General features: G+C 45.5%; 1 protein-coding gene across 1 annotated transcript in view; it reads right to left on the minus strand.

Annotated features, from left to right (window-relative positions):
- Positions 1–26595, minus strand: part of CPQ (carboxypeptidase Q) — a 150739-nt gene that overhangs the window by 68140 nt on the left and 56004 nt on the right. Inside the window, exon 5 of the mRNA XM_035125207.2 lies at positions 3117–3228. Within this exon, the coding sequence (XP_034981098.2) occupies positions 3117–3228 (112 nt within the window). The remainder of the gene's footprint in view (positions 1–3116; positions 3229–26595) is intronic.

Consider the following 26595-nt stretch of genomic DNA (forward strand, 5'->3'; position numbering starts at 1 on the left):
AACTACATAGACCTGAGCCTAGAAAGTGCGGGAGAAGCAGAAAACTGCTCGGACTCATGCTGTCTAGGCATGAGATCAGTGGAAGTGTGGATGAGCCCTAGTAGTACACAAATATTTTGATAAATAAGTAAATAAAAACCCCAGCATCTCCAGCTAAAGAATCAGGAGTGGGGTGAAAGGAAAAACCCTCCAGAAGAGTCCCTGCCCATGGATGGAGAAATAGTGTGGCGTGGGGTGAGTCAGTTTCTTAAGTTTCCCGGGTAAGGGACAATAGAGTGCACCCCACACTGTATATATATTTGGCTTATGGAATGTATGACATTATGCAAAGTGGTCCTGATGAGCATGACTTACTATATAAAGAAGTGTGATGTGACCAAAATCAGGAGGAAGGAAGAGACTTGTGGCTGCTGAGCTCCTTAAAAATGAGATGACTAACTTCACAAATTCGTTCAGATAAATTGTTATGGAGTCCTTTTATGGTACGGAAAAAAATAAGCAATAGACTAGACTGAACTGCGAATACGTTTTCCTTGAAACTGAAGCTGAATAAACAGCTGAGTCCCCAAGATTCCATATGGTGCTTAGCTCATTGTAGCGTAGCATCTTCTATAGGGTTATTTTCAAACAATATTTCACTTCAGGAACAGTCAGTCTCTTCATCCTTAGGGGATGTACCCTCACCTGAGCTGCTCAAGGGGGTGAGGGATGATCATCACTCATTGCCTTCATGCACATTGGCAAGGAAGGGTCCAGCCACCCAGGTAGAAGAGTGGATATTCAGAAGCTCTAGCAACTGAGCAGAAGACTCTGCTTTCTTCTCAGCACTGAGATAGGGGATAACTAATGGGGAGGGAAGTGAGAGCTGGACCATAAAGAAGGTTGATCGCCGAAGAATTGATGCTTTTGAATTATGGTGCTGGAGGAGACTCTTGAGAGTCCCATGGACTGCAAGAAGATCAAACCTATCCATTCTTAAGGAAATCAGCCCTGAGTGCTCCCTGGAAGGACAGATCGTGAAGCTGAGGCTCCAATACTTTGGCCACCTCATGAGAAGAGAAGAATCCTTGGAAAAGACCCTGATGCTGGGAAAGATTGAGGGCACTAGGAGAAGGGGACGACAGAGGACAAGATGGTTGGACAGTGTTCTCGAAGCTACGAACATGAGTTTGACCAAACTGCGGGAGGCAGTGGAAGACAGGAGTGCCTGGCGTGCTATGGTCCATGGGGTCACGATGAGTCGGACACGACTAAACGACTAAACAAAAACAACAAAGGGGAGGGGAGGGGAGGGGAAAGCAGGGCTGCCTTCAACTGAATCGATTTGGCCACAGATTTTCTTACCAGAAGTAAATGAAAGGATGACTCTGTGATATCACAAAGGTCTCGAAAGCACCTTCCCATTTTTCATAGGAAGCCTGCTTTGCCAGCAAAGGCAGCTCACATGGTTCAAAGCAATGCTTGACTCTGTACGTGTCCCCACAGGATGCCCAAGAGACTTCTAGGAATAGCTGTCAACTTTTCCCTTTTTAAAAGGGAAATTCCCTTATTCCAAATAGGATTCCTCGCGAGAAAAGGGAAAAGTTGATAGCTATGCTTCTAGGCCACTCGATACTTCGCTTGGGGGACCTAATAAGTGAGAGATGGAACCTCATGTGCTACCATGCACCACGTCAAATGACACTTCTGACTTGGCAGGCACCCCCAAGCAGGATTAAAAGATGCTCAAGATCCTCAGTTTGGAAGGCTGTCGGAGAAGGGTTGTCTACTCTAGGCCAAGTACAGCATAAAGAACTATAAAAGGTTACCACTTGAACAGCAATCTGAGGAGGCACACAAGTCACTCAGTTACGCTCTTTCCCACTATGGTGAGATGTACCGTATATATTTAAATTATAGCAACTATGTCTAAATTGGGAATTTATGTATCTGAATTAGCACATGCTAATTTTATGCAAATCGGTGTTCCTTTTATGTACTCTCTTTTCGGTGATTCAATTCCTCATTTCAGGGGCAATGTGCAAGTGGTCGTTTCATCTGGGGGCCTCTTTCATTTAGTGCTGGGGAGAGGGCCAAGCAGGTGAGCTCACTCGATGGTCGGTACTTGTCAAGATCAGCCACTTTCAACTGGGGTTGGGTGAGTTGGGGAGGGCACAAGAACCTGGAAGCATGGGATGGATGCTTTAATTTACATACAAAACACCCCCTTACTCTATTTAATTCTAGGGAATAAGAGTGGGAGTTGCAAGCCAAAGGCAAGGCATTTTTTTCCAGCCCCTGCAAAATGGGGGTCATACAGATCTGCCTTATAGAGCCTTTATAAGGATTATTTTGAACTTTGAATGCTATTGATGCTAAGCATGGGAGCCAGTATGTTGTAGTGCAGTGTTTCCCAACCTTGTGCCTCCAGATGTTTTGGGACTACAACTCCCATCATCCCTAGCTAGCAAGACCAGTGGTCAGGAATGATGGGAATTGTAGTCCGAAAACAGCTGGAGGCACACGGTTGGGAAACACTGTTGTAGTGGACAGAATGTTGGGCTGGCGTTGAGGATATCTGGATTGACATCCCTGCTTAACCATAGATATTGTTGGGTGGTCTTGGACAAAGTGCGCACTCTCTCAGCCAATTCTACCTCACACAGTACATGATAAAATTGGCCAACCATCTGCACTTGGCCCCGAGTTCCTTCAAGGAATATAACTGTGGCTCATAACAAACAAACAGATTTATCCTATAAAAGCAGGGTAGATCGTTGTGACGGACATCACCATGGACCGCATAATGGTTCCAGATAAAAGAGAGCCCAGGTGTATACGATATGGCTCATATAGTGTTTTCATGAATACAGCAACACTACGGTCAACACAGCTGTTTCCTTATTTTGGCTTTCAAGACACAAAGAGACTTCAGTTTCTGTAAGATCACAGATCTGAAAAATATGAAAGTCTTGCCACTATGTTGCTATTATTAGGAGGGTAATCGTTGAGAAATAATTGCATTGCAAATGGCCAGGGATTCGGTAAAATGCACTTGCTATCGCTTATTTTAAAAAGTTTAAGCAGCGTTGTCATTCTTTACTCATTAGATAATTTTTAAAAAGCTAAATATTTACCAAGATCTTTAATGAGCGATAATGCTTCCCATGATATAAATGCTCCACCGCCGTCATCCATGGCTCCTTGCCCTACATCCCAGCTGTCCAGATGTCCACTGACCAGGACAACCTAAAAATTTAACACAGAAAGGATAATTACACAAAAGTTCTGTACTGGGACAATCATACTCTCCAGTGACCCTTCGATCGTTTTACCCGTTCAGAGGATTTAATTCCTGTAGCTTGAACCATGACTGCACAAATATGTTCTTGAGTCTAATGATGGCATTGCAATTAGTTTTGTCCCAATGGGAAGTGATAAAAAATGACTTTGTATTTGTTTAAATGGTCAAGTTGCTGGGCTGATCATTCCAACATGCAACTGCAACCGTATGTCAGTAATCTTTGTTGCTAGGCTTTAAATACCATAGGTCAGGGTTTCCCAAACTTGGGTCTCCAGCTGTTTTTGGACTACAACTCTCATCATCCCCAGCTAGCAGGACCAGTGGTCAGGGATTATGGGAATTGTAGTCCAAAAACAGCTGGAAACCCAAGTTTGGGAAATACTCCCATAGATCAACCTCTTCCCAACCTAGCTCCCATCCAGATGTTTTGGAAACAGATCCCGTTACCCTTGCCCATTGGCCATGCTAGCCTAGGATGATGGGAGTTGTAGTCCAAAGCATCCAGAGAACACCAGGTTAGGGCAGGCTGCCTTAGACTGGTATAATATGATGCACTAATATCATTGCATTAGGAGTCATTGAGGGACTAAACTGTATGCTATACACAAATCCTTGTAAACAAAGCCAAAATTGTTTAAAATGAAAAGCAGCATCAGGAGCCTGCAATTTTGATTGGAAGAGCAGTTTGGGAGAAAGATCCCTTGCCTGCCAGCTGTTTTTCCACTCAAGTATCCCCAAGATGTCCCCCAGGGCTCCTCGGATGCATATTTGCCCTTGTCAAAAGCCCAACTATTCATTCCCCAGCTAAACTTAGATTTGTTTACTGCTGTTAAAATTAATGTAAAACCCTTTCTTTAAAAATAACTTTCCCCCCTTTTTTGAAACAAAAGCAAGCCCCCTTGTGCCCACCACAAACCCCTTTTGCCTGGAGCTTGACATAGTTAGTTCCCAGTGGGAACAATGGGAACTGGCAAGACTTAGGAAGTGGTGATAGCTCTGCCACGGAATCTCACCGCTACAAGTTTGCTGGGAAACTTAGTTGCTGCAAATCACAAGTGGGAAGAGTGCTCCTGCACTCTGGCCCCACTTGTGAAAATAGGATGTTGGACTTATGTTCTTATGAAGCGTCTGAGTGAGTATATATGGGGGGGCTGGCCCTAAGGTGATCCCTCAAGTGAACTGTTTACACATTGCCTTGAGTATTCCAGTAAGTGCTGTAACTCAGTGGTAGAGCAACTGTTTGGAGTGCAGAAGGTGCCAGGTGCAATCTCCAGGTAGGGCTGAGAGGGATACCTGGTGTGAAACCCTGGGGAGCCAGTCAGAGCTGGATGGACCATTGGTTTGACAGTTTCCTATGTTCCTAATAAAAGTAACCAAGGATTTGTAAGAGAGCAAGTAAATGCACTTTAAGATACCTAGGCACAGATATTGGCTCACACAGTAAATATTTCAGCAGGCCCTCTCATATTTGGTACAAGGTGACAGGAAAGGAAGAAAAGCAAAAACAGTAAATGGGATGCTGTACACAACAGAATATCGCAGATCCACCAAGACAAGTTTTTAAATAGCTGGCATGTTAGAAGGAGGTTAGAAGGAGATGTTAACCATCAAAAAGAGTATGCTGGCATGACTGTCAATTGGGTGAGCTGTTTTCATCAAACACTGGACGACGAAAATGCACCTGCGCCTGGAAGTGGATTATAGCCTAGTTTATAAGTGAACTGAAAACCTGAATTTACACCAGAAGTGATGCTTTTCCCATAGCAGCGAAGGACTACCCAGCTAATATGGTGAGAAGTTCCCTGGCAACCATAGATTTGCGAAAAGACCTGATGGAGAATTACTTTTTGTTCCTGTGAAAGAACTCGTACTACAACAGCAGGCATCTTTGAATCAGAAAGTGGTGTAATCTGTCATGGGAGCAGAAATTGGTGGCATAAAAGTGTGCGAGCAAATTTCAGAATGTTAGATAAAGAGAGGCTGCTATTCAGGTAGGTTCAGAAAGAACAGAGGAAGCTGCCTTTTACCAGGTCAGACTCTTTAGCCATCTACCCAGTAATGTGTACTCTGACTGGCAGTAGCCCTCCAGAGTCTCAGACTTTTACATTAACTGAAGCCTGGAGATTGCAGTGATTTAACCTGGAACCTTCATTATGCCAAATATATGGTGTACCACTAACCCAACTCTCCTGGAGTATTTCTCCTCAGAACATCTGTGGTACGAAAAGTTACGGGATTTCAGCAAGAAGTTACATCATATTCATGGATCAAAAGGAAAGCAGTAATAAGACTGCACCAAAATCTTTGCAGGACCAAATAGTAATAAAAACAGGATTGTATGTGGCCACCCTGATAGAATCATGAGCACAAACCATCACGAACGTGTACAATAAAATAAAATAAAATAGATATCTGGAGGAGCCTTCAAAGGTTTTAATGGGGCTGGCGGTCTCTTTACATGGCAAAGTATATTGTGGTAAGTCCATCCTGCTGCTTTAGGGGGGGCTCCTGCTCTACTGAGTGGGGCCTTGGACTTCTGCCCCCAAAGTCCCATCCTGATTGGCACCACTGCCTAGGAGACAAGGCATTGGATTCTTTCTAAGGCAAAACGCCCCACATACCGTACATTCTGTGCAAATATTACATGCTATTATATACAGTATTTATAAGCTCACATCGTAAGAGTTAATCTTCCACAACATTTGTTTCTAATTCAGAATTAGAGAGGGAGGTTGACCACCTCTCCCTTGAACAGGCATGGCACAAACACAGGTATATCCCTCATTTTCTTGCTTGCTAGTTCACAAGCAAGAGGAACAATAACAATATCCCATGCCCTCCGACGTGAGTTGCAAGAGCAATGCAGCTTCCCCGATACAGGCGTAGGTTTTATTTATGTTTAATATACTGAGGAAGCATCAACATGTGCATTCAGGATCATGTTTTGCCTGTTTCAGAAAGGTATTTAAGGATTAGGGCTATTTCTAAGCAACCCGTCCATGTGAGCCTGGGGTTTACTACACTTTCACAGCTAAATCACTGCCTTTTTGCCCCTGAATCCTTATCGAGGATAATAGCAGAAGAGAAATTAAATGCTGGGTACATTTCAGATGCACGGTGACTAATTCAGTTTCCTGGCAGGCCAGCACTATGACGATTATCCAGCACTTGTCAGTCATGTGCTGTGTTCTCACCAGGACAAGCTGTTTTTAATAAAAACGAGGAAACTAGGCAGAGGGGGTTCTTTGTCCTCCCACTCACATATGCACAGCCATATTAGGGAGTTGCTTCTTTTTTTAAAAAAAAAAGTCAGGATGCCCTAACTTCTCCCAAAGCAATCTCCCACTCCATGTTTATTCTTATTCTCAAGTCTGTTTCAAGTGTGTGTAAAACACCATAGTATTCTAGTACTGTACAGGAGAATCTGCTTGTGGAGCAGCCCTTATGCTTTCTTTCAATGGGTTCTGAATTCCGTACAACAGGTTCCTTATGGCTTTTGCATGCTGACCTTTCAGCAAACAGGTCTGTTGTGTGGGCCATCAGAAGGAAAGACTAAAATTCATATTTTCAAAGGAGTCTTCTCGGTAGCGGCGCCCGCCCTGTGGAACGCCCTCCCATCAAATGTCAAAGAGAAAAACATCTACCAGACTTTTAGAAGACATCTGAAGGCAGCCCTGTTTAGGGAGGCTTTTAATGTTTAATCCATTATTGTATTTTATTTTTCTGTTGGAAGCCGCCCAGGCAGCTGATGCATGGCAGTCATTGCATTTCCCCCTTCAAACAACACTCCTGCACAGTAACAGGACTGCTATCCTGTCCATGAGAATAGATGCTGTTGAACCAACTTCTATCAGCTCAAGCTAGCGTAGCCAATGATCAGGGACGATGGGAGTTGCATCCAGCAACAGCTGGAGGGCACCAGATTGGGGAAGCTAGCAGTAGTACATGACAGGGTGACAACTCATTGTGCTATCCTCTCCATGGCGGGACATCTTGCAGAGGGAGTGGATAATTGTAGGTTTACTGTGGTCTCCTCTTGATTGTAAATATCTGGTTTGATGACGCTGAACTGCCTGAGAGCGTGAGGACCCAAAATGAAAGTGTCACTAACAAAGAAGCTAACTAGATGGGAGGAGCTCCTTGTCTGTTTTAAAGTAAATGGCATCCATAGGGTGTCTCAATCTGGATCAAGGACATGTGGAGAGAGGATTTAACTCTTTGTACCTGCTACAGTCCTGATCTAGATTGCCCCCTCCCATGGCTGCTATTTGCATTGGGAGTAAAGGCCCCATTGGCATCAATGGGAACTTTTCTCCCAATGCAAACAGCAGCTGTTGGGGGGGTGGGTTCCCCATCCTTCCTCCACCTCATGGCTGCTGTGTACTTTAAAAAAAACACAGTGTAAAGGACTGGAAGACTGTGGTGTTTAATTCCACCATTAACTTTGGCATTTGAGTTTGGGGTTGTTGTTTTTTAATTGGTTTTCTTTTTTCCTGTGGCAAGATGTGAGAGCATGAGCACAGGACTCTCCTTTTCTCCTGTTTAATAAGCTTCATGGTTTCAATAATTGCTAAGCTGGGACCTAGTACCATAAAGCTTTAAAATCTAGAAAATATGGACATATGCTTTGCAAAGAGGTTGTAAAGCTACATGCACACACACAAAAAAGAAAGATTGCAAAGTTGAATCTTTCAGCTTACACTTGAATCAATTTTCTCACCATGTTCTTGTTGTTGTCGTCGTCTCTTTATTGCAAGTTGCTTATAATTTAACAGCTCCTAATTAGTAACATTTATCATTAATTTCTTGCTAACAATATTCCTGTTTTTACAGAGTTAGAGAACATATCTTTTCCCTCCCTAGCTAACAGTGAACCTAAAAATAAGTGTAGAAATATTATGATTCTGCACCACCTGTCACTAATACACCTTTTCCTTTCCAAATAAAAAAATTCAGAGGGTGGGGGTGATGGGAATGGGTGATGGGCTGATAGGAGTGGTAAACCTGTTGATGACTGTTAACGACTGTTAATGACTTGCAATTGGTCTCCCCCCCCCTGCAAGACCAATTGCAGTCGTTAACAGTCATCAACAGTCATCAACAGGTTTACCACTCCTATCAGCCCATCACCCCCACCCTCTGAATATACATAAGGGTCTGGTGACTTCTGTTTCAGTGTATCTGATGAAGTGTGCATGCACACGAAAGCTCATACCAAAATAAAAACTTAGTTGGTCTTTAAGGTGCTACTGAAGGATTTTTTTTTCGACTCAGAGCAACACGGCTACCTACCTGTAACTTTTCCTTTCCAGTTAACCTCATTAAAAATGGGGGATAGGGAAGACCTAAACTAAAACAAGGGCATGAGATTGGGCCTGTCAAGAGATCTGTGGGACTTTTGGATCCAGCAGATCCAAAGTCACCAGTGCCTTGGCACTGAAATACCCTGTTTTGGGGCTTTCTGTCAGCTGCTGCCATTACAAGAACTGTCCGCACCTGATTTCTGTTCACAGTGATCATTTTCAGCTATTGTTCTTTGTCATGAACATCTTCATGGTGGCTTGCCAAATAACCCCCTAGTATAATTTTTAGCCTGCCCCATTGCTGCAGTATGTTAGGGCAGAGGCTCCAGCTTCTCCGGAGGATTGGAGGGGGGGGGCTGACACAATTCGGTACAGCTCCATCTGGTACGGCGGCTGATACCCTACCTGCCTGTGGACTGTTTCACCAGAGTGGTACATGCCCTGGTTATCTCCCGCTTGGACTACTGCAATGCACTCTTCATGGATCTGCCTTTGAAGGTGACTCGGAAACTAATCCAGAATGTGACAGATAGACTGGTGACTAGGAATGGCCACCAGGACCATGTAACACTGGTTCTGAAAGATCTACATTGGCTCCCAGTATGTTTCCGAGCACCATTCAAGGTGATGGTGCTGACCTTTAAAGCCCTAAATGACACAAGCCCTGCAGACAACCACTATCATTCAGCCCGGACACTGAGGTCCAGCTCCGAGGGCCTTCTGGCGGTTCCCTCACTGCGAGAAGTGAGGTTACACAGAACCAGGCGGAGGGCCTTCTCAGCAGTGGCACCCTCCCTGTGGAATGCCCTCCCACGAGATGTCAAACAGATAAATAACTAGATGGCTTTTAGAAGACATCTGAAGGCAGCCCTGTACAGGGAAGCTTTTAATGGTTGATGTTTTATCGCTTTTTAATATTTTGTTGGGAGCTGCTCAAAGTGGCTGCGGCAAGCCAGTTAGATGGGCAGCATATTATTATTATTATTATTATTATTATTATTATTATTATTATCTCACAATCCTCCGCCAGAAAAGATGCTCTGTACATCATTCAATGTCAACGGGTGCATCGTTTAAGAAAGGGCCCATTGTGCAATCCTATGTATGTCAACTCAGAACTAACCCCAAGGACTTCCGTGGAAATCTACTCCCAGGTGTGTTTCAGATTGTACCTGAAGACTTTTCCTACCAGGATTGAAACATTTTATTTTTAGTGCTGTAATACAGGGCTAAAAAGTGATGCTTTCATTGCAGGGTATAGCGGCATTAAAAGAGGGGTCAGAGCAAGGCAAGCCCTTCCTTGAGGATGGAGTTCTAGAGCTTGGGGGCAGCCACTGAGAAGGCCTTGTCCCAACTAAAGATACTTCTAGGGACACTGAGGCACCCAGGAGGGCTTCCACTGAAGTTCTCAGCAGGCAAACGATTCTTATAGGATAGGACAGGTCCTAAGATACCCTGGCTCTAAGTTTCTTAAGTTTCTTTCCTGCTCCAAACTTCTGAATTCTCTATTTCTACTGGGCAGTAGGAAAGGTGAAGTGTAAAGGACAAAATGTAATTTTAAGCTACAGTCCCAAGTGCAGCAAGTGGAAGAAGACCCAACCAGCCCTGACAAGCAAACTGAATAGGTGCAAAAGGGATGGAAATGTGTTGGTAAAACTCCAAGGCAGTGAGCTTTTCAATTTTAGCCTAATGTACACATTTTTTTTATAAACAATTTCCACTAATGTAATACTTTTCTGAATGCTATTTTCATTAATATTTCAATATTTTCCTCCAGTGTGTGCATCCTTGTATACAATTTTGGGTTGGAGAACTGCACTTAACAATTTGGAAAGCATGGTTTTCAAATGATAACTTTGACCTTGTTCATCGTTTCGGGAACTGCCTGAATTAAGTGTTAAAACAGGAAGTGAACCAAAATTTCTCCCTCATCCTGACTCCAAGGTATGTGGAGCCCAGAACTTTGAGAGCTGAAGTTATTTTGCTCAGCTTTGTAATCAAGTGGCCCTCACATCTTCCCAACAGCTCCTCATTCAGTATTATTTCACAACTTGCCACATTCATCCCGCTTCCCTTCCCTTCCCTGTCCTTCGTGTGTCACTCAGTGAGTGACGCACCTTCCAGTAGAATCATTAAGTGATGTGATTAGCATCTCTCAAGGATGATTCTCTCTTTCTACCTTTTTCTCAGTGGGAAGAAAATGGTTTATAAATTTAAAAGGAAGTAATTTGTGTAGGCTGGATTTTTGTCTTTTACTGTATCCAAGGAAGTGAATAGATATTAGCATACCTCCTACAATGGACATAAGTTCCTAGAACAGACTACAACTCCCATCATTCCTGAACATGAATATAACTTAAAATTGCATGAATTTCTGCAAATATAAAAGATTTTTCACAAACAAAGTTAATGCAAAATAAAAAAAATTCCTTCCAGCAGCACCTTAGAGACCAACTAAGTTTGTCATTGGTATGAGCTTTCGTGTGCATGCGCACTTCTTATCTGATAAGACGTGTCTTCTTATCTTATTCAGATAAGAAGTGTGCATGCACATGGAAGCTCATACCAATGACAAACTTAGTTGGTCTCTAAGGTGCTGCTGGAAGGATTTTTTAAATTTTGTTTCGACTACGTCAGACCAACAAGGCTACCTACCTGTAACTAAAGTTAATGCAGACATAGCTCAGTTGGTAGAGCATGGGACTCTTAATCTCAGGGTCATGGGTTCAAGCCCCACCTTGGGCAAAAGATTCCTGCATTGCAATGGTTTGGACTAGATGACTCTTGAGGTCCCTTCCAACTCTACAATTCTATGATTCTAAAAAAAACCCACAATTTTTGACAAAGCACCACAGAAGGGCTTTTCTTATGCTGAATGTTGTTCATGTGCTGCTTACCCAGTTTTCTTTCCCTTTCGTTTTTTCTGTATTTGATACAAATATCAAACAGAAACACCAATGTACAAATAAAATTCCGGGACAGAGAAAAGACCCGGCAACTACAATGGCCTGACAGCTGAGCAAACAGAATATCTACTATAGAAGAAGACAATTGTTCTCAGATTCATCAGACAGAAGGACTTAAGGCATCATAAACCACAGGAGCTGATTATAATTCCCCAGACGCTTGAAACATTAATTTTCACATATTGCACTTGAAGCATCCTCGTAAGGATACGTCCAGCCCAAATAAAACAACTCCACTCTTTTAAAAAAGGCATCCTACTATGATTGCCCTTTCAGGACATGGATTTAATGCCAAAGCTTCTCCGAAATGACCGTTCCCCCAAGTTTCCTGTACCAGAGATCTATGGCAAGAGTCCCGTCACTCTTCCACAGTTCTGTTATCTCAGGTCTGGCTGCAACTAATATGACTCAAAACAAGCCCTTAAATGCAAGCTTCTGAGTCAAAGAGTGAAAATTGCATTCATTTTTTGGGTGTTATAACAGCTGCTTGCCCAGTTGCGGTGTTGATCTCCTTGAGCAGCCCATCCCAAAACCTCACTACCTATGGGCACTGCTGACTACAGTCCCACAAAAGTCTGGGGGCATTGCAACCAGCTTGTGTGCCAATCTCACTGGGGTATAATACCACCTGTGGATTGTTTTTAATGTATTCTCACTGATATACACAGAAGCAGACTGTGACGCCTTCACCCTGCATATTAATGTGCTATCCCACTGAGTAGATGGAATTTCCTCTGCTTCTTATGCAGAATGTTGTTCACGTGCTGTTTGCCAGCTCTACGATTCTACGAATCTTACTTCAACACTGACAATGGGACAGCGTAGTCCACCATGACTGAGGTAGCAGGTTACTTTGAGGGTCCCAGAGCTGGTCATGAAGAATTCGCAGCTTTGTCCTCCAGCCAAGAGAAGGTTGAGGAGGAACATGCGGGAGGCTGTTGCCTCCAGCATCAGTCACCTGAGGCAACTGTCTCCCACTGCCTAGGGATGGAGCTGGCTGTGCCCTTATCCCACAGCAGCATGGTGCTCAGAATTCTGTAAAGAGAAGCTGATTGCAGAATATTTATCAGGTGCATAAGTGTGATAGAATGTGTAGTTAAAAGTGGTGTCTGTTGGTTTCCTAAACAACGTGTGTGTGCGCGCATGCATGTTTGTAGAATGAGATTTCTCAGGAGGAGGAGGGCACATCTTTTTAAAAAGCTACATTAAGTCTGGTTTTGATACTACTATAGGACTAATGAAGAACGAAATCGATGACCAACAGCAAACAGGCTAACTGGGGGTGGGGAGCAATTAGTTCCTTGCGAAACAAAAGACATCTGGGAGGTAGAGCAGAGCAAGCGTACAGCCTGGGTCGGGCAATTCAGGTGGTGTGGCGAAACAGACTTCATTGTGTTTTCTTCGCCACTCTAAAGTTAAAAGCGCTATGCTCTCTAAGGTCTCTTTCATTATCTACATTCCATGTGGCCAATTAGCAGGCATGAGGGTATTCTCTGACTAGTGGCGGGGAGCGACAAAGAGGATGTGCCTTTATATCCCATTAGTGCTCTTCCTTTCAGCCTCTGAGAGGTCACAAGGAAGCCAGACACTTTACTTCCAAGACATAAAAAAGCAAAATAGATGCTCCCCCTGCCATGCACACCCTGGCTGCCCCCGTTAAAAGACTGAGTCCTGGGTCACCCTGCCGGCAGACAAAATGCGAAGCAGAGAAAACTGAATGGCCACACAAAGCCTGCTTTAAGGAACTTGCCAATGAAGAACACACCAGGGGGAACACATCCAGCAGCTCATGGATAGCTCTTGTGAGTCCCCATGACAAGTCACTCCTCGTAATTCACGAAGACGTAAACCAGGGCTGGAAAAAATGTACTGCGGATCCGCATGGATTGAAATGCAGGAGTGTGTGCATGTGTATCCAAATGCTTCACAACTGCTTAGGAAGCAATTCGAAACTGACAAGCTGGAAGGTTTAGCCTGCAGAAGAGGAGACTGAGAGGTGATACGATAGCCATCTTCAAATATCTGAAGGGTTGTCACATGGAAAATGGAACAAGCTTTCCCCCCTGTTGCTCCAACTAAACATTAGACAGAACTTTCTGATGGTAAGGGCTGTTCCAGCAGTGGAATGGACTACCTTGGAAGATAGTGTACTCTCCTTCATTGGATGTTTTTAAACAGAGGTTGGATGGCCATCTCTCGGATTCTTTAGCCATGATTCCTATATTTCATCGGACTGGACTAGATGATCGTTGGGATTTCTTCCAACTCTACAATTCTATGATTCTAAATTTTCAGTCATTATACCACTAATGTTGGGAGTATGACTTTTATTTATTATCCAGGTGTGCATACACTTACTTAGTTTGCATAATTTAGTCTGCCTTTCTGGCTAGCCATGACCAGGATAGAGAGACACTGAATTGCCCTGTGCTTCTTGTGGTCTATAAAGCTCAATATTGTCTGTTTCAGACTCCCCCAACCTGGCAGCTTTCAAATGTTTTGTAAAACAACTCCCATCAGCTCTCTAACCCAGCCAAAATATATGGAGGGTATGAGATCGGCCTAGTGATAGCTCTCCACGGTCCCTGGTGTGGAGATCTCTCCCAAACCTTGAGACGTGTTATAACTGCATTGAAATTGGAGCCACCTTCTGCATATTCTCTCCCACTGAGCTATGGGAATACCTCAAATGGCCAATGAGGGCATACTGTGAATCCTGCTCCATATGCACAACAGGAGGATCAGGATGGAGTTCAATCCTGGGTCTTAAGATACTTCCTTACAGGACAAAGTATGGTCACTGTTATTGATAGTAATGTGCCGCCGAAATCTAGTAGTGGCAATTTATTTTACTTTATTTATTTATTTGTGTGTGTGTGTGTGTGTGTGTGTGTGTGTGTGTGTGTGTTTATAGATATATATTTGTGTGTGTGCATGTGCAGGCATGCACAGAGGCAGATAGAATAGAAATTGCAATCAATTCTCAGATTTCTGAGTGCAGATCCTTAAGTAACCAAGGCAAGACCATCTGCACACAACAGGGAGGTATCCAAGGCTTGGAGGGGAACCCCGAGGTTTGCAAAAGTTTTTTTTTTTTAAGGGGTGAAGGTAATGAAAAACAGTCCAATAAGGACTGAATATTCTCAGTGGGACTGAAATGCCAGTTGTCATTGCAGGCGGAATGGAATGGCATATTCTAATAGAGGGCATGGCTGCCTGGCACCGTTGTTGCAGATTCCACTTATATGGCATATACTCAAAGTAGCTTGCAAACAAAACAAAAATCTCCAACACCATCTGATGCTCCTCACATCTGGGATGAAGCCAGTGTCCTGGTAGCAATCTATATAGGTTCTCCTCTCCTTGGACTTCGGAACAAAATGTGCAATGCAGCAGCAGCTAAAACTGAAGCAACCAAAAATAAGAGCCTTGGTTGGTTTTTGGCACTGAATTTGCTTGCCATTGGAAGGAGCTCCAGAAGCTAAGCATGAGTAAACTTTGGCTCAAATTAAGCCTTGGTCACCCTACAAATTGGCTTTATCAGGACTCTTCTCTCCCCAACTTTTCTATTCCTTTGCATTTCGGCTTCCGAACAAAGCCAGTTTACCCTTTGCATCCTCATTATTTTTTCATAGTTTACCGATCTTTCATTAGTTGCTTAGAAAGCCAACACAACCGAAGAAGGAAAGCATCTGCTTTGTGAGCCGGTATTTTAAAATTACAGTTTCATTACACTCCCCCCTCTCCCAAGGCTTACTGACGGGGAACATAATGCTGAAACAAACAAATCATAGAGAAGTCAAAACAAATACTTTCCTTCGATTCATTTTCCTGACAGCTTTCACTGACGGACTATAATTCCTTCTCTCCCTCCCTCTCCCTTCCCCCACCCCCCATGCCCAATCTTGAAAGAATTTGGGAGCTGGCATCCCATCTTGTGAACAGCTTTCAGGCGCATGAACAAAGTGAAGCGGGCTCTGTTTTTAACGGCAAGCCTCAAGTCAGTGATGTGGAGAGCTCTGGCACCGCTACAAAGGGCAGGCAGAATGGGTGCAGTCTAAACAGATATGGCTGTTTGGTTTCTGTTCCGGAACTGCTGAGCACAGAAGTAAACTGCACGGACCATGTTTGCTTGCTCTGAATATCCCAAATAGCTAAGGCTTGATTAAGGGGCCCCCTTTTCTTTCATCTGACCCAAAACGAAAAAGGGGAAAAGAAAAAAGGGGGGGAAGTAGCCAAGGAAGTTGTCTCAGTATAACTGGTTTTTGTTGTTGTTTGTTGTTAATGTTGTGTGATTTCAAAAGTACATTTGCTACAACAGCTTAAGGAGAAATTTGTTTCTGACACGTCTACAATCCAACAGCAGGAAATTCAGAATTCACACATTTCTTTCAGCTCTTGCCATTTATGCTGGAGAATTCAGCCATCACTTACAGGGCAGATCCTGAAATTTCTCATTCTGAATTCAATACGAAGCCATGATGTTGCCACAGAAATGTCTCAAATCAGGGGAGTTTTTCTTTCATAAATAAGTTTGAAATATACTCGGAGTCAAGAGTGAATTTCATGCTCTTTATTCAGCTCATAGTCATCAAGGAGGAGAAGAGAAGACGAATGGCTCTTTTCCCAAAACCATCTGCTTATATACATTATTTACACAATGGGCCTTGCGTGATTGGCTACTTCAGGGCTACACCTGTGGGCCAATTATATTGTGGATTGACTTTTGCCTGCAGCCTGATTGGCTGCTCCTACAGGCCAATCAGGTAGCAGATTCACTTCTGCCAGCCGCCTGATTGGCTGCTCCAGCAGGCCAATCAGGTTGCGGATTCACTTCCACCTGGAGTTGGATTGGGTAGCTCCCGCTGATTCTGAATCCTATTGTTCTAGGATTCAGCTCAGTACATAACACCCCTCCCCTCTAAGTTCCAGTCCTGCCCGGGAAGTTGCATTCGTAGTCCCCAAGGTCTGCTGGCCGCCTCCGTGTGCGTTGTGGCCTGGGGTGTTCCTTGGTCAGGGGTTCTGGTTCTGGCTCGTGTTCCGAGGCTGCTGGCTGTGCCGGGGCTGTCTGGTCTGGCACCACTGAACCACTAGGTTGTAGCTCTAGTTCCGGTGTCCTTCCAGCCTCGGGGCGCCCCTCTGTGCCTACTGCTTCTGCTTCCTCTGCCCACCCCTCTCGCTCTACAGGCCTCACTGCCCTGCTGTCCCCTTGGGACCCCTCTGTCCCGCTCTCCTCCCGGGTTCCTCCTGGGAATCGTCGCCGTATCTGGTCGCAGTGGCGGCGCCAACATTGCCCCCCTTCCGTTAGTACCTCGTACGACACGGGACCGGTCACCTTGGTGACTGTGGCGGGTACCCATGCTGGGCCTGCCCCAAAATTCTTTGCATACACTGGGTCCTGGGCCACAAATGTCCGGGGGTTCCTGCCTTTCCCCACCACTACCTCATCCTGAGCTCTGTCGGGGTGAAGTCGGTCCAGTCTAGTTGCAAGGCGCCGGCCCATTAGTAATTCAGCTGGGCTCCGGCCCGTCGTTGTGCTTGGGGTGCTGTGCTGTGCTAGAAGAAATGCGGCAAGGCGGTATTCCCAGTCCCCTTGTGTCATGCGGCGGAGGCTGTCCTTGGTGGTCCGCACCATGCGCTCCGCTTGGCCATTGGTGGCAGGGTGGAATGGTGCTGAGCGGATGTGGCGGATGGCGTTCTGCGCTGTGAAGGTCTGGAACTCCTCTGACGTGAATGCGGTTCCATTGTCCGAGACGAGGGTGTCAGGGAGCCCGTGGGTCGCAAACAGCTTACGTAGTACCCGGATGGCTGCCGCCGTAGAAGTGGATGGTACCAGTGCGACCTCCAGCCATTTGGTGTAGGAATCCACCACTATGAAGAATGTTTTTCCCTGGAAGGGGCCAGCGAAGTCCACGTGCAAGCGTGACCATGGATGTCGGGCGGACTCCCAGGGCTGGACTGGGGCCCTTGGGGGATCCGGGCGGGATTCTTGGCAGGTCTGGCAGTGTTGGACCCAGGCCTCTATCTCTCTGTCAATCCCCGGCCACCACACATAACTCCTGGCAAGGGCCTTCATCCTCACTACCCCTGGGTGTGTCTCGTGTAGGGCTGTGAGGACCCTTTTGCGGAGGGGCTGGGGAACAACAACCCTGCTTCCCCATAACAGGCACCCCTTGTGGGCCGACAGTTCATGTTTGCGGTTTGTATAGCCAGCGAATTCTGGCCCGGGGCTGCTGCTGGGCCATCCTCGCCACACCCAGTCCAGGACCCGGGAGATGACCCTATCTTTTGTGGAATGGTGCGCAACTTCTTGTGCCTGCATGGGTCGGTCGGGAAGCAGCTCCAGGGTCATAACCTCTTGCGCAGGCGCTGGGTCGGGGCCTGTTTCTGGTAGTGGTAGCCTGCTGAGGGCGTCTGTGTGGCCCATCGCCTTCCCAGGGCGGTGGATTAGTGCATACTGGTAGCCGGCAAGGAAAATTGACCACCTGAGGACACGTGGAGACAACACTTGGGGGGTCTGCTTCTCAGGGGCAAACAGGCCAAGCAACGGCTTGTGGTCAGTCACTATGGTAAAGGGCCGCCCGTACAAGAAATCATGGAATTTTTTTACGCCCTTCACGATTGCCAGACCCTCCTTGTCAATCTGTGAGTAGTTTCGTTCGGCTGCAGCAAGCGTCTGGGAGAAGTATGCCACCGGCACCTCTCTTCCATCCGGGAGTTGGTGTCCCAGGACAGCGCCGATGCCATAGGGAGAGGCGTCGCATGCCAGCACCACTGGCAGCCTCTCGTCGAAGTGTGCTAAGACCGAGTTCGAGACGAGCAAGTCCTTGACTGCCTGGAATGCGGCCCTTTGTCGCTGGCCCCACACCCAAGGGGCCCTTTTATCTAGGAGTCTGTGTAGGGGCTCCGCTACCGCTGCCTTATGGGGAAGGAAGGCATGGTAAAAGTTCAATAGTCCCAAGAATGACTGAAGTTCGGGCTTGCTCTTGGGCGCTGGGGCCTCACAAATGGCTCGTACCTTGTCACCGGTTGGATGGACCCCTTCTGCGTCCACCTTAAATCCCAGAAAGTCCACCTGCGGCACTCCCAGTAAACACTTTTCCCGCTTCACCTTGAGGCCCGCCGTCTGGAAACGGTGCAGGATGGAGCGGAGGCGGTCCTCAAATTCCTCTGGTGTGGGCCCGGCGATCAGTACATCATCGAAGAAGGGGGTGACACCAGGAATCCCTTTAAGGAGAGAGTCCATTAGATTCTGGAATATGCCTGGTGCCACGCTAACGCCAAATTGCAGCCGCTTTACTCTGAATGCCCCTCTGTGCGTCACAATCGTCTGAGCCTCTGCTGTGGCTTCGTCCACAGGCAACTGTTGATACGCTTGGGCCAAGTCCAGTTTGCCAAAGATTTTTGACCCAGCCAGGGTGGCGAGGACATGGCTGACCACTGGCACTGGGTATGCATGGGCCGTGAGAGCCTTGTTTATGGTGCATTTGTAGTCTGCACAGATGCGGACCGAACCGTTAGGCTTGACGGGTGTGACAATTGGAGTTTCCCAGGGGGCGTTGGGCACCGGCTCCAGCACTCCTTGCTCCACGAGCCGGTCCAATTCCTCGTCTATGCGGGGTTTCAGGGCAAACGGGACCCGGCGGGCCTTGTGCCTGATGGGTCGTACAGCGGGGTCTAGCTGTAGGGCAATGGGGGGTCCTGTATATCGTCCCAATGCCCCATCGAAAACCCCTGGAAACTCTTTGCATATGGCGTCCACGTCCACTTGTAAGCTAGTGCGGTTCACCCCGGTAACGGCTAGCCCCAGAGGTCCAAACCATGCCAGTCCCAGTAAGCTAACGTAGGGGCCCTTAACTACCAGCAAGTCCAATTGTTGCTTTCGCCCTCGATATTGCACCCTGAAGGTCCCCACCCCCATAGTAGGGACCTTACGTTTCTGGAAGTCCCGGAGGGTGAATGGGGCCGGCCTTAGTTTGGGACCCCCATTAGGGCACAGTTCCCTTAATGTTCGGGCCGAGATTATGGATAGAGTTGAACCCGTGTCCAGCTCCATGCGGCATGGGGCTCCCTCTATCTGTACCTTTATATAAATTTTCTCTGTGCTGGGATGGGGCAACTGGAATACCTGGTAGTCCGTGATCTCCGTCGAGTTGCCTTGGTGCATGGTGCCGTGTGACCTGGGGCTCCTGAGTCGGTCATCTGATGCTTGTCGACGGGTGAGTCGAGCCCGACACACCCGGGCGATGTGTCCCAATTTTCTGCACTGCCTGCACTCTGCGTTGCGGAAACGACAGGTCCTCCTCTCGTGGTTCTCCCCGCAGCTTGCACAGTTCCCTCCTTCTCGTCGAGGCTGCTGTGGTGTGTGTGCTGCTTGAGTGCGCCGCTGTACTCGGTGTACTTCCTCCCTGTCAGATTCGGATTCGTCGGTGAGGTCTTCGTGGTAGACCCTCGGTTGGGATGGCGGGGCCGGTCGTGCCTCTTGCGTTGACCTCTCGGCGGCTTCGGTTGCCAGGGCTTCCTCCAGAGCAATCTGGAACGTGAGGTCTTTTTTGGCGTAGAGGCGTCGTTGCAACATCTCGTCCCTCAGGCCACCGACGAGGCGGTCACGAAGCATGTTCTCCAACTCTGAGAAGTTGCATAACCGGGCGGCTTGGCGGAGGGAGGTCACAAACCCAGTTATGGTTTCCCCTGGGGCTTGCCGTTTTGCGTAGAAGGCATTTCGGCAAGCTACCACCGAGGGCTGTGGTGAGAAGTGCTCCTTCAGCCGTTATATTATTGTTTTGTAAGAGACGGTAGCGACATCTCTAGGTGCAAGGAGAGCCCGGGCGATTTCAAACGTCTCCTCTCCACAGACGCTGAAGAATGTCGCCCTCTTCATGGCATCGTTGGTGACTTCTTTCGCTTGCAGGAGGAAGTTGAAACGGGCGGCGTACCCTTCCCAGTCTCCTGATGCTGGTTTGAATGGCGAGAAGCTGCTGTCGGTTGCCATTCTGGGTTCCTTGGGTCCTGGAGCTGAAGCCTGGATGCACGGTGCGATGCAGCGGTGCAGCAGGTGGCGGTGCTGCGGTGCAGTGCGTGGTGGCGGTCAGCTCAGCAGGATCCCACCTTCGTCGCCAGTGAAATATACTCGGAGTCAAGAGTGAATTTCATGCTCTTTATTCAGCTCATAGTCATCAAGGAGGAGAAGAGAAGACGAATGGCTCTTTTCCCAAAACCATCTGCTTATATACATTATTTACACAATGGGCCTTGCGTGATTGGCTACTTCAGGGCTACACCTGTGGGCCAATTATATTGTGGATTGACTTTTGCCTGCAGCCTGATTGGCTGCTCCTACAGGCCAATCAGGTAGCAGATTCACTTCTGCCAGCCGCCTGATTGGCTGCTCCAGCAGGCCAATCAGGTTGCGGATTCACTTCCACCTGGAGTTGGATTGGGTAGCTCCCGCTGATTCTGAATCCTATTGTTCTAGGATTCAGCTCAGTACATAACAAAGTTCCAAAGGTTTTCAGGGAAAGCCAAAGGTCTTTCATTAAAACGATTGTTTTTCATTTGGGGTGGTGTTGCTGTCCTGAATGTCCCTGGGCTGTTGATAGATTTCTACTAAAGCAAAATGGAGGTTTTTCTTAGCAGGCCAGAATGAGGTATATTAAACCATTTTCACGAGCCTTGAGATTTTTCTCAGGCAGAGTACAGCACACCCCCTTGCTCTGTGCATGCCTTGAATTAAAGGATACTATAATTATAAGCTGCTAATCTGCATAAACCTGAACATACCTGGTTGCTGAGGGGCATGTCAACATGGTGATACTGAAGTAATAAAAGATGATTTAGAATTTCCCTTTTATTTATCTGCTAACTAACATGTGACTGTCAGTTTTGTGTGGAATCCACTGCTGTTAAACAAGATGCCCCAAAATTGCTGACAGAGAGCTGTTTAGTTTTATGTTTAAAGCTTCCATAGTAAAATGGTGAGACCCTGAATTGAACCACTAATCAAAGTGCAAGATTGCCAGTGATAAGCATTAGTTTCCCAAGTCCAAATAGCATGCTCCTATTGATTCAACCTAAAATGGCAATGGGCTTGTGTGTGTGCCACAGGATTACGTTATTTGACATGTTTTATATACAGTCATACTTCAGGTTGCGAAAGTAATCTGTGCGGGAGGTGCGTTCGCAACCCACAGCGTTTGCAACCCGCAGCGCCGTGTTGGTCCAGTATACCTCAAGGAGCGTCCCCACCCCCATCGTTCTGCCCGGACACTGAGGTCCAGCACCGAGGGCCTTCTGGCGGTTCCCTCATTGCGAGAAGCCAATTTACAGGGAACCAGGCAGAGGGCCTTCTCGGTGGTGGTGCCCGCCCTGTGGAGCGCCCTCCCATCAAAGAGAAAAACAGCTACCAGATCTGAAGGCAGCCCTGTTTAGGGAGGCTTTTAATGTTTAATAGATTATTTTATTTTATTTTTCTGTTGGAAGCCGCCCAGAGTGGCTGGGGAAACCCAGCCAGATGGGTGGGGTATAAATAATATATTAGTAATTAGTAATTATTATTATTATTATTATTATTATTATTATTATTATTATTATTATTATTCTGCGCATGACATCATTTTGCATTTCTGCGTATGCGTGAGAGCTGAAACTTGGAAGTAACCCATTCCGGTACTTCCAGGTTCGGCACGGTCTGTAACCTGAAAACGCGCAACCCGCAGCGTTCGCAACCCAAGGTATGACTGTACTGCCTATCTTCCAAGGAGCTCAATCCAGCATACATAATTTTGCCCCGTGCATTTTCTCCTCAGAACAATCCTGTGAGGTAGGCTTGGCTAAGAAGTGATGAGCCGCCCAAGAACACCCAGTGAACTCCATGAACATAAAATGAGGCTGCTGGATCAGGCCAATGGCCCATCTAGTCCAGGATCCTGTTCTCACTGTGGCTGACCAGATTCCTGAGGGAAGCCTGCATACGCACAAAAGCACTCTGCCCGCCTGTGATTCCCAGCAACTACTACTCAAGAGAAATTTTAACCTGGATCTCCCAAGTGCTAGTCCAACACTCAAACCAGTACACCACACATGTGTTTCATGTTCATGTTCTGGATCTTAACATTACGATTCAGTTTGCTGTCTATTCTCAAGTGCACATTGTCCTCTATCTTGTACAGGCATCCCCAAACTCCGGCCCTCCAGATGTTTTGGACTACAATTCCCATCTTCCCTGACCACTGGTCCTGTTAGCTAGGGATCATGGGAGTTGTAGGCCAAAACATCTGGAGGGCCACAGTTTGGGGGTGCCTGATCTTGTACTTGGGTCAATGAAAAGATGGTGAACATTTTTTTTAAAAAAAGGAGTACAATAAATTATCAGGTTGTATCCTCATCTAATTGGGTAATGCTGTTCCTTAAATCTACTGCCATGTCAATTTGCTTGCTAAATCAATGGGATTTCAGCTGACAGTAAAACACTTATACACCACTGATTTAGGTGCATGAAATATTCTCTATATTACATCTAAAGCAACAGTTGTACAGCTTGCATTCTCTGATTTAACTGCTCTGGCTTTCTCCTTTTCTTGCTTATTGAGGTCTATTGCCTCAAAAGACCTGCTAGACTACATTCCTGCATTTGCGGCTCGCCAGAGCTGATGAAGAAGCTTTTGCTACCTGTCTGCTGAAAACCTACAAATTTTCTATAAAACATTTAGTCGGGGATTCATACTGGATCATTCACACATCATTCCTCAGTACTATTTGTTTTCTGATACTTCCACAGTTTTACCCCATTATTGCTGTCACTGGAAGGTCACTTGGGTGCTATAATGAAACAAAAGTGGGACAACACCCCCCAAAAAACCTTGAACATTTGTGGGACGAAAAGTTACAGGATTTCAGCTGGAAGCTATGCACAGGGACATGCACAGAAAACCTCTGCAGGTGCTAACAATACTGAAAGCGGGATCATGTATAACAACCACAATACCGTCATGAGCACAAATTCTCATGCACAATAAAGGTGATGTCTGAACGGGCCCAGTGTGATGATGCAAAGGACAAAGAAAGGAAGACTGTCAGCCTATAGGTGGAATGGGCTGAGGATCTGTTATACTGAACTGTCTAAAAGGTGAGAGGACGTGTATAAGTAAAAAAGAAACAGTAGAATAGATTCTCAAATACCCAAACCTGACCTGGTCTGAATGTCCCTGGGCTGTTGATAAATTTCAACTAAAGCAAAATGGAGGTTTATGTTTAAAATAATTAAACATTTATAACACAATTAAACAATTATTAGGTTTTATTTGAGGGTTTTAATCACACAGAAGCTCTGCAAGAATATACTGACGCTGTAAATCAAATCCCTTTAACACCCTTTATATACAGTTGGAAGGGATGAGCTAAGCCACTCAAATTAATGTGATATTTGCCCCTAACAAGTGCAAAGGTCGCTATGGTATCCCACAACCGTCCCAATTTCAGCAGGACATTCTGGAATTACAGAAGTCATTTCAGCTACTGATTGGATCCTGGAATGTCCCGTTTTTTGGTCTGGTGTTCTGGTGTGAGTCAGCTGGCTCACACCAGACTAAAAGATGCTCTCTCTTTTTTGTCTTTCACTCTCGTTTGAATCAGCAGACTCCCAGGAGAGCTTGGGACCAAAAAACAAGCATCCCGGTTTTGATTAGCGGGATGGTGGAGGGTATGGTACTTTTCCTTGTCACCTGATCCCAAAAACTGATGTGCAAGCTGGACTAGGATTGCAGCTTTAAGATGGGGGGTTGATCAAGACGACGTCTCAATGATCTCTTCCAGCACAGTGGTTTCAATTGTTAAAAACTGAGATTTGGACAAAGAAGAACCCGTAAGAATGGTGGAAATGCTATTGAAGTGCTGGAGCACTTTCCCCTATTATGAAAATTGCTCTCTCTAAACTGTAGTCTTTTGGAAGAAGAGAACCTTTTACAATTCATGCAGCACAATTGAAAAAAGATCTAAAGACAGAAATCAAAGAAGATTTAAAGGAAATTATGATGACTCAGGTATGTGAGCAGGTTCATATGTGACCAAACTATCATGTACACTTCTGTATAAGCTGCTGCTCTGTATTGGCAACTATGCTACTTTAGAAATATGCAATTGGTGTGGTTGTGTATGGAGAAACAAATAAATGTGGCAGAGATGTGCGTATTAATAATAAGACTTTGGGTTTTTGGCGCTGATGGCAAGCTGGCTGGTCCCACAACACTTGATAGACAATAGATCACTCTCAATTTGTAGTTAATGCTGTTTCAGCTAAAGTCATTGTTGTTTGTTTTATAAAATGCCTATGCAAACAGCATCCTATTCAAAAACAACAACAACAAACACTTATGAGATTAATAAAGCCATAAAACCTGCCTTACTAATTGTTAACACTTGGGAAAACCAGAATGCACTGCATCATTTACATTTTTACAGAGAGAGAGAAAATTATCAATGTGTCACTACTATACAATTGATCATTCTATACAGCTCAGCAAGTACATTACAGACAGAAATTGCATTGAATAACATTTTAAATCCTTTCCCCTCAAGGGTCCTGTGCATCTTATTATACCACGCAGAATTATCTGCAAACATTGGGCTGGTGTGCTGAGTTCATAGATTTTAAAGGCTTTACAGCATGTGGGTATAATCACTTCTTGCTCGCCTCTCCCACATGTTATGCAATATCCTTTGCAAATGATATACAATAAATCGAATGAATGTGATTAATGTTCGTCATAAATCTGCTTTGGCTGCAACATTTAGGAATTCACTTAAGGCAGATAATAATAATAAAAAAGCTGAGCTCATTCCCTTCTCGAGAATATCCTACCTGCTATAAACTCAAACTTGACTATCTCTTTTTAAACATGAAATGTGTTCTGCACATCACCTGCAAGCTATTCTCTTTCATCCTTTAAGGTTCTCCTCCAATTCTATCAGAGTAGATTAAAATTGATAACTGGCTTCAAGAACTGTTGATCCTCTTTGAAGTTGGGGAGTTTGCCAGAGAACCCATTTAATTTAATGAAACCAAAATTGGGCAGGTCAAGAGGACACCCCCAAAGCATCGCCCAGAATCGGAAGCTTGAGAAATGCTTGCATTTTAAATCTTCTGCATAAAGTGGTTGAGTCAAAGGAATTGCCAGGCATGGTCATGTGAGTGGATAAATACAAGTAGCTTTTTAATATAGTTTTTGTTTTATTTTAGTGCCCTTCAAACACTTACAGGTTGAAGATTCTGCCTTTTAATTCAAGAAAAAAATCAGCAGTGCCTTTTCTTACCTGATCATTTAAAAAAGTCAGATTAAGGATGCAATTATATGCACCTTTACCCTGAAGTATCCTTACTCTTGTGTTTCAAGGGATGAAGTAATAGCTATTGGATGGTGCTTCAATTGCCTTAGATCCATTTTTAAGACGTGTATATATGGCCCTTTGAAAATGCAATTTAAAAAGGCAAACCGTATTTTCAGAAGTGTGCATTTTCCATTCACGGGATGGCTGTTTAATGTATCCTTATGAATGCATGTGTGAAAATAGCTCTGAAAAATAGTTCACCCATGCAGCCTGTTCCAACATGTTCCTCTCACCCGAATGTGGATTAAAAAGGAACAAAATCAAATCCAGTTCACAGACCCATGATAACCTTGGGGGAGGTTGTAGTGACATCCCACTATGGCAGGTGGGGTGCAGCCAATCCATCTACAGCATTGACGGTGCTTTGTCACTCTCAGCAGCATCCTATACATGTCTATTCAGAATTAAGGTCCAATGAGTTCAATAAGACTTACTTTCAGATAAGAGTGTATTGCATGGGTGGGGAAGATGTGGTCCTCTATATGATGCTGAGGTTCTCAACTCTCAAAAGCTCCAGCCATATGGTGTTGAGGCTCCCAGCTCCAGCCAGCATAGCTAATAGTCAAGACTGGTGACTGGGAGCAGCCACTGGGACCATATAACACTGGTCCTAAAAGATCTACATTGGCATATATTAGGGGAAAATAACATTCAGAATGCA

Source organism: Zootoca vivipara, chromosome 8 (assembly GCF_963506605.1).
Source record: "Zootoca vivipara chromosome 8, rZooViv1.1, whole genome shotgun sequence".
NCBI classification, from domain to species: Eukaryota; Metazoa; Chordata; class Lepidosauria; order Squamata; family Lacertidae; genus Zootoca; species Zootoca vivipara.